At 39.3% G+C, this 14203-nt stretch overlaps 1 protein-coding gene across 1 annotated transcript; it reads left to right on the forward strand.

Annotated features, from left to right (window-relative positions):
• The first annotated feature begins 2592 nt into the window (after positions 1-2592).
• LOC136413194 (zwei Ig domain protein zig-8-like) lies at positions 2593-13994 on the forward strand. The gene is made up of 6 exons (XM_066396587.1): positions 2593-3081; positions 5307-5573; positions 11445-11551; positions 11609-11822; positions 12775-12959; positions 13009-13994. The coding sequence occupies exons 2-6, from the start codon at positions 5471-5473 to the stop codon at positions 13285-13287; spliced, it is 888 nt and encodes a 295-aa protein (XP_066252684.1). The 5' UTR covers positions 2593-3081; positions 5307-5470; the 3' UTR covers positions 13288-13994.
• The last annotated feature ends 209 nt before the right edge of the window (positions 13995-14203 follow it).

The raw sequence follows: 14203 nt of genomic DNA on the forward strand, positions 1-14203 counted from the left end.
CTTAGGGGAGTCTGCGGTGTTATTTATGACGAAATTATACGAGACACAACTGGGTGAAGCACACCAGAACTGGAATCAGTAGCGTCTCTCAACTAAATGCATTGATTTTACAATTTGCAAAGCCAGCTGCAGTTTGTTAGAATTGGCCACTCGCTCATTATATCGAGCTCGTGCTATAGTGCTCCAACAATTCCTATTACATCAAGCAATAGCTGGAGAAAACTCTACAGCACTGGAGGAATAAAAATCTTGACCGCCACCCTTACGACAAGTGCATTCCGGCCATGTCCGACATGTTTTGTAACCGAAATTCCACAAATCTGGAATGAATTTTAATTAAGTCCAAGAGATTTACAAGTTGACCCTCCATGGTTTTTGTTGCTTTTCCAAGTTGTGAATTGGATTCTGAATCGATTTTCTATGCGGAAATTTGTCTGGGTTAATACACAGGTGCAGCATCAAAAATCGGTTTGGGAACTTTATATAAAACTCTCCGTTCGATATGCGAAACAAGTTTGATTGCTCCGGTGGTGGAGAATGCGAAGAGTGTTTGAGGAAAAGAAATAAAAAATCCAGGGTGGCGACGAGGAGTTTCCTCAAAATGTCGGAAAATTCAGGGCACGACACTTCAGACAATATCAGGGAAATCCGCTGCAATTCGATACATAAGCCAATCATAGGCGTCCCATTTGCCTTTAATTTTTATTACAGTAAATAATTATTTTTCAATTACTTTACTCTCAAAATAAATTCGATTTTAACACCTTTTTGAACCAGGAAAACAACTCAAGGTTTTTTATTCATCTTGACTTGTGACGCCACTGTGTAGTGTTCACGGTGGTTTTCCGCATCCACTCCATTTTATCCCTGATTGAAATTTATTTTAGAAAGATGTACACCGATTCTGGTTCGATAGGTAGATTTTCAGCAATGTACCAGCCCCGTTAAGGGCGAAGTTTTAAACGTGTTTTACAGACTCTTGATAGGTTTTGCGTTATTGAGTTTCTGATTATTTCCAAGTAAACGAGATTTGCCTCAGTGTGTCTATTTGTTTAAGCTTTGAAAAGGATTTATTACATATTTTCTGAAAATGAACTAACTAGCTAAAATATGAAATTAAGAGTTGTCGGGATTATTTTTATTCGCCATTTAATCAAGAAATTCTAGTTTATGCATTAATAATGAATTCATTGATGAATTTAAAAATATTTTTTCGTATAAAGTTTTTTTAGTCAAAATCTTTAATAATGCTCCTGATACATATTTGTGATCTATTGATCACTCAACGTGGGAAATAAATAAAATCCTCATTTTTATACTGGATATTCCTTAACAAATCATACTTAAGAGAAAGAAAACAGCCTTGCCACTCATGCCATTTGGAAAATTTCCTTTTTAACGCCTTCGGCGAGCACAACAGATATTTCATTCAAGGGGAAATAAAATAAATGATATGTTTTGAGGGTTCGGTCCATATAACGAATCGATTGCCGAAACGTTCTTATTGATGGGTCGGTATGATACATTATCAGATACAAAAGCAGACAAAGTGATTTTTTCTACACTTTTATAAAAATATGAAAAACATTTGGGGTAAGAGTGTCGAGCTCGAAAATTGATTAATCTGATAAGTTTCATGTGACCGAACGGTGAATGTATGCAAGAATGGCATGGCAGAAAGAGACATAAAAGTTTAAATGAAAAAGCGGAGATCTAAAAGAGCACATCAATCCACAAAAGACACCGAATTAGATGTAAGTAACTGGGTCGTCCTCCACAATTCTGTTTAATTTTTTAGCAACATTTATTTTTATGGGGTAGCTTTTCCGTTGCCCACAGCCTAAAAGGGATGAAGGATATTTATTCCACGCCATCAAATGTCCATTACTCCTTTTTGTGTTAAATGATTCGGACGTAGGAAATCTTTTTAGGTTGCCGCGGACATAACAAAAGCGAATTTTAAAATGGCACCCCGTCGATTTGCCCCTATTGCCCATTGTTAGCTGTCGCTGGTACAAGCTCTTCAGGGAACTATTTTGAATTTATGTTCCCTTATTAGCTCATTGTTATGATTTGAATGTAGATTTATTAAAATTTAGCTTAAGACACTGAATAATCCACGTCGTACCTGCTGCAATGAAAATTAATTTATTTCTTGACAATGATCCAACGTAAACAACTGTTTTTGCAGCTTGCAAAGTAAGTGATGTTTTCATTGTCAACAATCCATACCAAAATTGCCTTCGAAGTACCTGATGTTGCTTATACAGGGTGTCTAAATTGAAAACATACATTAAATTGGACAAAACTTCATCGGTATAATTCTAAACCCCCAGATCGACGTTGACACCCCTTTGCTCGCGCGATTTTATTAATTCAAACAATACCTCCCCGAGGGTATAAAGTTCTCAAAGACAAAAAACCTCGTCACACCCCCCAATTAGCGTGAGGTTCGGGTTACCCGGTATATAGATTGAATTGTGCATAGTGACAATCCATCCTTAGTACGGGCTGAAATATTTTTCATCAATGTTGAATTCGCGCCTCAAAAAGGACCATTTTAGCTCAGAATTGGCCCTCGACTTTAACTTGCAACTGCTACCGAAACGTTTCATTCCTAATCAGCCATCATCAGCCCTATATTATCATGAGTCTCTCCCCAATTTCTCCCTTAAAATCGTCGCATTTGCTTCGAGTTGCTGACAGTTTGGACTCAAAACTGGAAACTACATGCCGGAAACTTTGAAAGCCAACTTTCCAGATACGAAATTAATTAGAAACACACCATAAGCTGCCATACTAGTAGCACGTGTTGCCCGCATTAAAACCGAAAAGAATCGCTACAATACGGGGCGCTCTCGCCGTTCCAGTCCGAAACAATAGAGAGAATTATAACTTTGAAAGACGGCTCGGGATAGAGCAGCGTTAGCTATCAACACTAACTTTAAACTTTCGGAGTTTGTGCGGTTTTGTTGTACGAGTTTTTGTGTCGCTTTTTCTCGTACCAACCCCATTTTGAGTGCTGAAGAGTTTTGTGGGAACTGTCGATAAATCCGCTGCCGGCTGAGTTGCCTTTTGAGGGTGAGTTTTGTGTCTATTGAGGAAGATACGCGGATTTTCGGGGATTGACAGAACCAGGCGGGGTTTTTATAAAGTAAAAGCTGCGCGTTTCCCTCCCTTGAAGCCAATAGTTCTTACCGTTCTTGAGATACTGTGGTCTAAGTTAAAGTGCTCAGTTTTTTTGCTTTTGGCGGAAAATTTAAAAGGATTAACGCCACGTTCTAATTCGGCCCTTGGAGCATTCTTAAGTTTCAGATTTTCACCTGTAGCTTTAATCTATGCGATTTTCCTGTGCGAAAATCTCAGCCAAGTTTTATCAATCTCGTGGGGAAAAGTGCGAAGAGCTTACGTTACCTTTCGAGGCCTGTAATTTCCTGATTATTAGAGATAGGGGTTTCCACGGAACGTCACAAAGCCCCATTATTGAGTTTTAAATCGTTCTATTATATATCTAGCAAATTTAGGTTTTTGGGCCAGTTCGGAGGGCACTGCACATTTAAGTCGATTTTGGGGGAATTTTAGCACTTGCCGGGTGCAGAAAAGGGTTCCGATTGCAAACATTCTTTCCGCCAGTTTCACCGCCCAAAAAAAGATTTGTATTTTTTTGTCCCTTTTGTAAGGAACCATGGGCCGCCACTGCCCGCGACACATATCAATTTTCCTTAAATAAAATCTCCAGATACCTTCAGTTACAGCTAAAGCCACACATAACCGATATCTGGAAACTTTTTACGAGCAGCTGAAAGGCACCAATAAACCGTCGCGCCTGAACGGTTAACAGGTTCTTGTGTTTCTTATTGCTTTTAAATTGATTTTAAGTGCCACATTTGCGAAATTGTCACTGAACATGTATAAATTACTATTGTTATCAATACAGGGTCATCACTAGTGGCCTAGATTAAGGTACAATAGAAAGGAAATGGGGCGCCCTCTGCGGGGCGCGTCAGGTACTTGATATGGCGTCAAGATGGCTGCTGCATCAGAGTCATTAAAAACATTGATTTTAATCGTTAGGAATTAATAAATGTTTTGTTTGGTTTTTCATTTTTTTAACTGGATTTTGATACATTATTGCGTTTTAAGTTATCCTACTATATGTGTAGAAAATGTGGGTTTTTAGGCCACCTCAGTGCGATTCCGATTAGTATTTGGAAGCCGGATTTTTTAGTTATAAATAGATAGGCGGCATTGGACGTTTAAGCTGATTTTGGGGAAATTTGCGCATTTGGGGGTTAGAAGAAGGGATTTCAATTCCAGGCTTTCTGTATTTTCAATTTACAGACCATTGTGACTCTTTCAAAATGCACTTTTTTTTTCTCCTCCCCAGAAGATTCTGGATCCGCCACTTCCCCCGACACACTTCAATTTTCCCCAAATAAAATACCCAAATACCTTCAGTTACAGCTAAAGCAACACATAACCGATATCTGGAAACTTTTTACGAGCCGAAAAGTACCAATAAACCGTCGCGCCTGAACGGTTAACACCTTTTTATGTTTCTTATTGCTTTAGGTTGATTTTAAGAACCAAATTTGCGAAATTGCTGGACATGAAGAAATTGCTATTTTTAGTTGTATAGTGTCACTGCTGGTTGCCTAAATTAGGTACAATGCAAACAAAATAATGAGGCGCCCTCTACGAGACATGTCAGGTGCTTGCATGGCGCCGTGGTGGCTGCTGCATATGAATCATTAAAAACGTCGATTTGATTCATTAATAACTGATTAAGTTTCGCTCTTTTTCTAGGTTTTTTGACTGAATTTGGATTGTTGCTGTTCCGAAGATTTTACGTTGATTATTACAGAAAGCAGTAGGCCATAAAAGCCTCGAAATCTAGCGTGACAATACCGCTTTATCATACTTAATTCATTACCAATTTAGGGGATCACAGATCAACACGTAATAGCAAGACAAACTTCCATGCAAAGTAAATTGGGAAACTTTCTCTATACAACTCTCCTAGAAAATATATAACTAAAATCCGCTTTCCCAAGTAAACAAAGTATAATGCAGGTCGTTGCAGTTGCAACCCTCTTATCAAAGCAGGGTGGATATTCTCAATTCCTCCGGAGTGGCTGCATTATTCTCCTTCAAATCTAACTGCAGATAATTTAAGAGAAAATAAATGCAAATGGCTTAAAGCAAAACAGCTTCAGATATATGGAAATTCATCTGATGTTGACTGAAATTACTCGGTTTACTGTATCATACAAACGGCAGTTTATGGATGAAACTCTTTTTTGCAGGGGTCAGCTACAGACGTCCGCTGGTCAAAGCAGCAACGGGGCCTCAAAGGGGAAATTTGAGCGATCTTCAATGGCATAATCTGAAACTAAGGGGAAACTTGTGCCAAAATGTAACTACATTACTAAGTAAATAATTCCTCAGTGAACTGTTGCTACATATAAATATGAGGAGAATAAATGGAGTAGCTGGAGTGCCGTATAGTCCCAAGTTTGAGTTCTCCCTTGTGTGTTTTCTGTGTATTACCTTTGCATCTACGGACGTGCTCGGTGAGTTTTGTTTCTGGCCTTTATCAAGGACTGTTTTGCATATTATTCCTCCATTGGGGGGCCCCTAAATTTAAATCTATAGCGATAGCAAAGGTGTCAGTGGGTGAGATTCCCAAATTAGCGGCTGATGGACGCCAATAAACCTCTTGTTAATCGTCCTTCAGTCAATGGTGTCATTGGCATTAATTCTCTAAAAATACGAGTACAAGCGCCACCGGGAGCCAAAAGACATTAGTTTCGAGCTTAATTTTCGCTCTGCTAATTAACATGGCGCGTTCTTGATTGGTGGAGCAAGTGTACGGCCAGACGTGCTTTTTGTAAATCATATCACAATGCTGTAATTACGCTTTCTGGATCTAAATAGTTGGTCAACTGCCAAATCCCGAGGGTTGATTTGTTTTTATTGCTTTCTCAAGTCATTTCAAAGCGATTGTCCCAGAGATAAATTGGATCCTCACGATTGTTCCGTGCTCTTATAAATAACTACACGATATTGAACTTAAAAGTATGAAATTAGGAGGAATCGGGGACTCGGCGTTTGTGTGGCTGCACTTGGGATAATGTACCATCCTGAAGAAGTCCTCAGGGCCGTTAAAAAAATATGAGGAGATAGAACGGAACGTAACTGCAGAACCAACGGGGCAAACACAAAAGAAAAGCCGCCCTTTCTATGTAAAACGTAAAATGTAAATTTCATGTAACTTTATTTTAGGCGGCATGAAATCCTATTTGAAAGAGCCGGAAGATTTATTTCCCGAGTTTTTGCGACTAAATATAGTTAAACGGTCCTTTTTTATAACTCAATGGTGGCGTTCCATTGTCTTTTGCGATGGAATTTATGGTCGCATTTTTGCCAATTTTATTAAATAAACACTTCTCTATCTCCCTCTCAACAGGGTTTTATAACTTTTATGAAACGAAAAACGTATAAAATTGGAATGCCAGTCAACCCAAATTTCAGAGAAATTCCCAAGTTATTCCTTAAGTTTACTAACCTGTTAGTTCAGGTTGAGGTTGTAGGGCATTGAATTGGATGGACTGGTACCTGCTGTGATGATACGAACCGACGTTTGCTGCGGCCCACTGACGTCAAACGCCCTTGCTGGTTGTCCCTTTGTCTTAAAGCTGCGCCGCATGCTTGGGAAACACCCTGTATATGTTTACACTTTGGCCTGGTTCTGTACCTATTTTTGATTCGGGGGAGTAGAGCGTTCTCGCGAAATGCCATAAGAATGACGCCCTGCCTTGTAAATGGCGGAGTTGCCATGGACAGTCACTTTGACGGCTCCTGCGGAGTAGACACTCACCAGAGAGACACGTCAAAGTTGCCAATCAAAACTGCGTCGGCGTCTAGGAATTCAATAAACCTACGTCATTGTAACGTTATTCCTCAGAGAACTTTCTGACATCCAGAGGCCATATTCTTGAACCTGGGGACCAGAATATTTCCGGAGAATGACGTCAAAATGGTCTGTTATACCAATCCCGCAATTTACAACGTAGTGTGTCACTTTTCCGTCATTTCCCAAAGCAACAGCATTCTTCTCCACAGAATAAGGATTGAGAATTCCTCAGTGGAGAATCGGGTACCAGGTGATTGGCGCTACTGAAAAAATGGTTTGACTGTTTTTTTGAATCGCTAGATCGGTTTCACTGAAGGAACGGGTTCCAGTGATTTAGATCACTCAATAATTTTTTTTCAAATCACTGGAGGTTGCTCAATTTAGGTCACATAAGGCGCGCAAAAAACGACCGACTACGTACATATAAACACGCTATGAATGCTGACATTTTCATGAGCTGAAAGTTTAACAGCCCTATTATAATTAAGCTAACACACCCCCTGATAGTAATAAATGTTATGGTTCCATTAACCACCCCTTGGATGATACAACATATGCGTTTATCTTCCGCCCTATGGCAACATAAAACTGAAATCTTGCGGCTATTTGAGCCGCAAAGATTTTCATTTCAGGAGTTTTACATCAGCAGGCATTTGCAGCTTCAATAATTTAACCCTTCAGTGTTTAACCCCGCATTGGGACATTTTCCCATTTTTTCGTTTCGAATCCACATCCCCAATAGGTGGCTAATAGATTCCGCCAATGGGGTAAGATCCTATCTATTCCCTAGAGAAAATGAGGTAATGGAAGACGCCCTTTGTGCCTCATGCCCCTATTACCGCAAACATTGATAAACTACCTGTGGAGAACGTCTGTTCTATACAAAATTTAAAGGGTCAGGTGTTCCACTACAGGGCTGTTATGGCTAAGGGCTATCGCTGATAATGCTCTTATTGCGATTGGAGAGGATTTACCTTGAAAATGACTCTCATTTTTTTAAAGGAAGATTTAATCAAGATTAAGAGTCGAAACAGTGGTGCCCGAAATCATCCAATTTACATATTTTCTTTTTTTACGGTCTGATTCGATTAGGGGATGAGTTGCCATGTAATTCCTGGGGGGGTGCTAAATCAAGGTGTCAAAACGATTGGGTGTATCATTAATTAAAAAAATACACCTGGCCTGCAGCTAAACGTATTTAGAATGGGAGTTTTTACGGTCAGATAGTTTATTTATTGCCTGGGGCTTATTAAAAGCTCTCCCGGTAATAAATTGATGATTTATTGTAAGTTCTAGAATTAGTAGTTCGGGTTAATGCCGATGAGAGAGCGCAGCTTTGGGGAACTACAGACAATAAGCTCGCTAAAAGAGTTAATACATAGTACACATGCAAATATAAATTAGTGCTTTCCATCCTATCCACACGCAGATCCCTTTAGACCTCGCCAAAGCTGTATTTAAGCTCTGAAGCTTAAACCAGTAAATATGCATATTTTACCTTTTGTTTCGGTGCTGGGTAAAGTTTTAATCTTTCGCGGCTGAATTACTTTTTAAATATGTAAATGTGGAAGTGCACAAGTTTAAATCATGTTTCGGAACGAACCTTCTTGGGACATACCTGTTCGATACTAATTTAACACTGATTCGCCCCGAAGTAGTTAGTTCAACTCGCTGAAGCCTCCCAAACACAAACATCCCCTCGGGGATATTTTTGACGTCCTTTGCGTGGATATCTCCTAAAGGAACCCTTTCATATGTAAATTTTATTTTATTGTACACGGCTTAGAACTGTACCTACAGCAAGTCGAACCTTTATATTCTTATTTTATTCCCTCGAGCACGGAGGCACAATGCAACCCTTAATATTTCCTTTTATTGCCTTTCGCACCCTTAAAAGCACCACATAAAGACCAACGACGTGGCTATTTTAATAAATGTTTCTCGGGGTGTTATTTTCGCTCTTGCTTTGGTTTTATTAGGTTTAGTTTACTTTATTAAGATGAATTGCCCGCTGATTGTCCGATTTTCGGAGGGATGTTGTGTCGCTGAGTATCCGAGGGTTCGTAACAAATGTAGGGACAAGAATTGGACCTGACACTGCAAAACCTCCTCCTAAAATTAGACTGGCTCCATTCGGATCATGGCTACGCGAAGCATGATTGACTGAAAATGATGTTATCTATTTATACGTTAACTAATTGCCCTGGATCATAAAGCCCCATAGCCAACACTAATTGAGCTGTTAATATATTTCCTCCAATTCTTTCAGAGATCCTCGCCCTGGAAACATGCGTTAATTTCATCGAGCCTGATGCTTTTTAAATTCCTTTTCATCTAGAGCCTAATAGAATTTATGTGACACTTTCATTGAATAACTTAATTAACGTGCCTTTTTTCCTCTTCGCTTAATTTACTCGTGGCAAGCAGACGTAATCCAGAGAAACGGGGCTGCAGTCGGATGTGCCGCTGCTCCACGGTTGAAATTAACCGCTAAAACCACTTGATCGGTACCATAATGAATCATAATTAATTCTGCGCAAGTTAAACAAGAAGTCCCCAAAAAATTTAGGTCATATTTCATAAATGAAAACTTCGAGAGGGTAATTTCGCATAAATTAGCTCCAGGTTCCTTAAGATATTACGCATAAATAATGAGATTTATTTCAAGGGCGGTCTCAGAACTTTCTCCCATGCCAGGTGAGCCGTGAAAGGTTACTAATGCCGTTTTTTTTGTCATCAGAATATCAATTACGGATTAAAAAGAATATTTCAATGAGTTAATATTGATTAGAGGGGAAATTGTGGTCTTTGAGGGGACACAACAACACCGTACAATCTTGCAAAGACCGATTGGAACATCGTGGGTTATCTGAGTATCGGGGAACTGAGGAGACTTAGGAAATATGCAGCAGAATTGCTGATAGCAAAAAGATGCAAGTTTTCCATCAGAAGAAAATTTAAAAGAAAGATAACAAGCACTATCTCAGAGTCAACATTAGCTAAAACTACGATAGACGAACACTTAGCACGGTCTGTTGATTCCCGAACTGCGCGCGTGGAACGAAGGCAGGCACAAAAGACGAATCTAAAGTTGCTGTTCCAGCATTGGAGATGTGTGATCTCTATACAGAAACTCTTCAAAAGCATTAACATATTCATTATAGCGCAACGGACTTACCTAAAGGCTGCTGGAAGAGCTGCAAATGCTTTGTTCCACCATGAATTTGTATTCTGACTGTAATTTTTAGTTTTTAAGTAAACCTTCTTGTTCACTCTGTTGCAGGTAGGCCCTTTGTTTAGAATGTAATGTTAGACAATGTGCTCTGGATTCCCTGATTTCTGCATCGAAAATGAGGGATTCCCATTTGGTGTCGATTATAGTACACCTTTCGTTCACCATTAGGGCAAGAAAGCTTTAAATAAAAATGAAAAATTTCAAGTGCTTTTTACAAATTAATGTAAAAATTTCCTTCACGTTCGTTTTCTCAAAGTTTTAAGTATAGAAATCCTTTCAACAACGTTGCGGATTTCGTGAAATCCCCAAAAACACATCGGCCATATCCATACGGTTTCAGGAATTTTGAATATCAGCGGAATCCGATACTATCATCCAGTTTGTTTAGGCAAAAGCAATAAGAGTAGTTTTAAAACTGGGCATCCTGATTGCATCCGGTGAATGTCGGTCTGTTTTCGTTTAATAAGTGGGCCTATTTTGCATTCCTCGCGTTCGATGGCTTATTGAGTTTTCTAAAAATACTGAATGCACATTGTTTTGGATTCCTCTTCGCTCCCCGCTTATGTAGGAGTATCAAGCTGTGCAGAAAAAGAGAAGACGTAAAATATATTAAAAACTTTCAAGTTGTAACTGGCATGCGGCGCGCCACTTTACATTGTTATGTCCTATGCTCATAAAAGTCTAGAAAACCATGGACGTAGTGGCCTTGTAAACCCTTTAGTCCCATGGTGTAAATCTAGCACAAACTGATTTTACGATTAACCGCATAAAGTTGTGGCATTTTTTGAGAGATTCTGGCGACGTTTGCAGTCTGTGTGGGTAGTGAAAGGGTAGTAAAATCTCGAGGAGATTTGCGTATGTAACGCCCCTGTTCGCGCCATAAAATATAGCCTATTTATGATAATACTTCATAAGGGCTTCCTGAATATATTAGACCTAAGTCTCTGTTTAATATTTCTTTATTAAATTTCCTTTCACTTTCTCTTTTTTTATGAGTTTGATGCCCCCTCGACGTTCAATTCCGCCAGTAACGCTTTATTTCAACGTCTCTTCTGATTTATTTATAAGTCTGATTTACCATTCGTTTTCCATTTGTTATCTGATATACTTCTTCTAAAAAACTTGGGCTCTTGGCAAAAAAGAACAAAAACGATTACAAATTACTGACGACTGAATACAATTCGGTTTTAATTATCTTGAAAAAAGTGATAAATTTGTTCCGAAAGAAGGCGTCTAAAGGGGGATTTGATTTATGTAAAACAACAGGGAAATTTTAAGTGCAGTAAATTTCAGGAAAATCTGCCTATTTCGATGACATTTCCACCAGAGACATCGAGGCCATTGAGGGCCAGACTGTAATCATTCCATGCACAGTTAGGAACTTAAGTCATGAAAAAATTGTACGTGTCCAAATTAAATCATTTCGAATAATCCAAGTAGAAAATCAATTCCTCTAGGTTTCCTGGATCAGGATGAGAGATGTCCACATTCTCACCTCAGGCTCTCATGCCTTTGCCAGCGACTACAGGTTCGAGGTGGTTCACTCAGTGAGTAACGAGGACTTTTGGGGGCTGAGGATACGTGGAGTCAAAGCTGACGACACAGGACAGTACGAATGTCAGGTGAACACCGAACCAAAATTGAGTTTGGCCTACAAATTAACCGTATCAAGTGAGTAAAAATGGGGAAAAAACAACCAAACGAGCCGTGCAAATATATCAAAGGTGACTTTTTGAAGTATAAGGGTAGAAAATAACAACCGGAACGGTTCTCTGGGGGAATTTGACGATTAAATTGGACACATCCTTGGAGGGTTTCCAGATCTAATTATTGAAAAACTAATTGACTTTTTTGCGGGACGTCCTCCACTCCATAAAAACAGCGAAATTCGTATAGAAGTAATTAAAGTGGGAAAGATAAGTTTCGCTCTGCGATTGGGAAAAGTGAATTTTCTTACTGACGAAACGAGGAAATGGTGCAGCACCGCAAGGGCTTTTTGTCCCATGATGGAACGTTTTAAGTTGATACCAATTCTGAAATCTGAGGGGTATCTTTGCTCAAAATTCAGTTATTTCATAATTGATGATGAACCGAATAATCGTCACTGGGTTCCATAGAATAGAACCTTTATGATACCCACCGACTCTTGATGAAATGTTACAGTAGTCTGTAGACGGTGACGCCCTCTTTGTTACTATTTTCATAACATTAGCAAAAATAACAAAATTTTGCGATTGTTTTTTGCGCCAATGGGTACTGATGTTCGAGCACGCTCTCGTAGATGGCGCTAAATCAATTGAATAATAACTAGGCAGGACCTCTGGAAATTTGGGAATCCCGTTCATATTCAAGAGCTTTGACGGTTCAAACACTCCACTATTAAGGATTAAAATGTCTCTTTCTACTGTTTAAAAATTGTTGCCAAAACAATATAAACAGGAACTGTAAACACTGCCGCGTGTATAAACAATATCATACCCCAGTTTTACGGCCAGGAAAGAAAACATAAATGGGGATTTAAGTACTGTGAAAGGCAAACAATCGATCCCCTTTACTGCCGATACATTGGTGTTTATTTGAGACCGTTTCAGTGATCCTTAAATTACTTTGAAACATTTTCCAGAAATGGGTAGCGACAATACTCATTCCAAATGGCTGGGCCATGCCCAGATTCAAGGCCCTCGAGAAGCTTTCGTCCAACATGGGTCTTCATTTCTGATGACCTGCGAGATATTTTCGTCAGTCCACTCCAAGAGGGTTAACTTGCAGGTGTGGTGGTTGTTGGAAGACACTCAAATTCAATCACAGGTTAGTTCAGGTGGTGGACTTAGGTACTTATTCCCTAGAGCGTTTTCAGAATGGTTTAGCAAGAGTCTCCATTGAAACCTCCCAAAACAAAACAACAGGTACCGTTCACAGCATCCTGAGGTTTCAATATGTCACTTGGCAGGATAGTGGGGTGTACACCTGCCTACAACCCTCAGTTAAAAAGGACTCTATTAAGTTGGTGATTGTTGAAGCCGAATCATCAGAAGCGATGCAGCGCGACTTTCCAGGCCTTTCCAAGGCGGTCCCTTCGTCCTTTTTAGGGTCCGCGATTGTTTTGTCGCTGGTGGCCTCAATGGTGCTACTGTAAAGACTGATTAAACGTTATTAATGTAAATAAAAAGTCTAAACAAATTGCTGTATTAAAGCTCTAGACTGTTTTTACTCCCAATCAATCGGAGCCAATCTTTGTTTAAACAAACAATTATGGCCATGAGCAAACACAGTCGTATGCAAATATCTGCTTTACATTCGGTACGAAAATTTGCATTATTGGGTCAAATTGACAATTTGGGGCATGGAGTCTGCCATTAGGATTTGATTGTTACGTAAAATATACCCTCGGACTGTTTATTTCGCCAATCCGGATTTCCCAGTTCCATATATCTATTATTGCTGCGTTCCGATCAACTCTTATGCGAGCGTGAAATTAGCAGTTTAGCTTTAATCCACACAACTCTATTATTTGTCCCTACATATTCTCAGTCTTTTACTATCATAATCAACATTAGGAGTGCAGAAGAGCAAAGTGCAACTGCTCTACAAACAGTAATAATTACTGCTATAATGGATCCAGTCTCAAGTGCAAATTAAACTTTGCGAATTGTGTGCATACGCCTAGGATATACGGTGGCACGTGTATTAAGGCAAATTAGGCAGAATTGCAGTTATGCTTGTATGTGGCAAAAACCGTGTTAATCCGGTAAAACCTCGAAATTATGCACAGCTCTCAATAAATAATTTAGCTCTGTTTACTCAATATTTAAACCGACATAGAGGGTCTAGTTAATGACATTATAACGTACAAACGAACCTCAAAGACTAGCTCAAGGTGTCTCCAATAAATGACCTACCAACATCTAAATCCAAATCGACGTAGGTGGTTTAGAGTGATGCTTTTTTAATTCAGACAGTGCCTCAAGGTAGCGCATTCACCATTTCAACCAGAAGGCTCTAGAACCATTATCTCTCTTCGTGCAGTGAATTAATTAACCCAGACATTTCTG

Source organism: Euwallacea similis, chromosome 13, assembly GCF_039881205.1.
Source record: "Euwallacea similis isolate ESF13 chromosome 13, ESF131.1, whole genome shotgun sequence".
In the NCBI taxonomy this organism is placed as follows: domain Eukaryota; kingdom Metazoa; phylum Arthropoda; class Insecta; order Coleoptera; family Curculionidae; genus Euwallacea; species Euwallacea similis.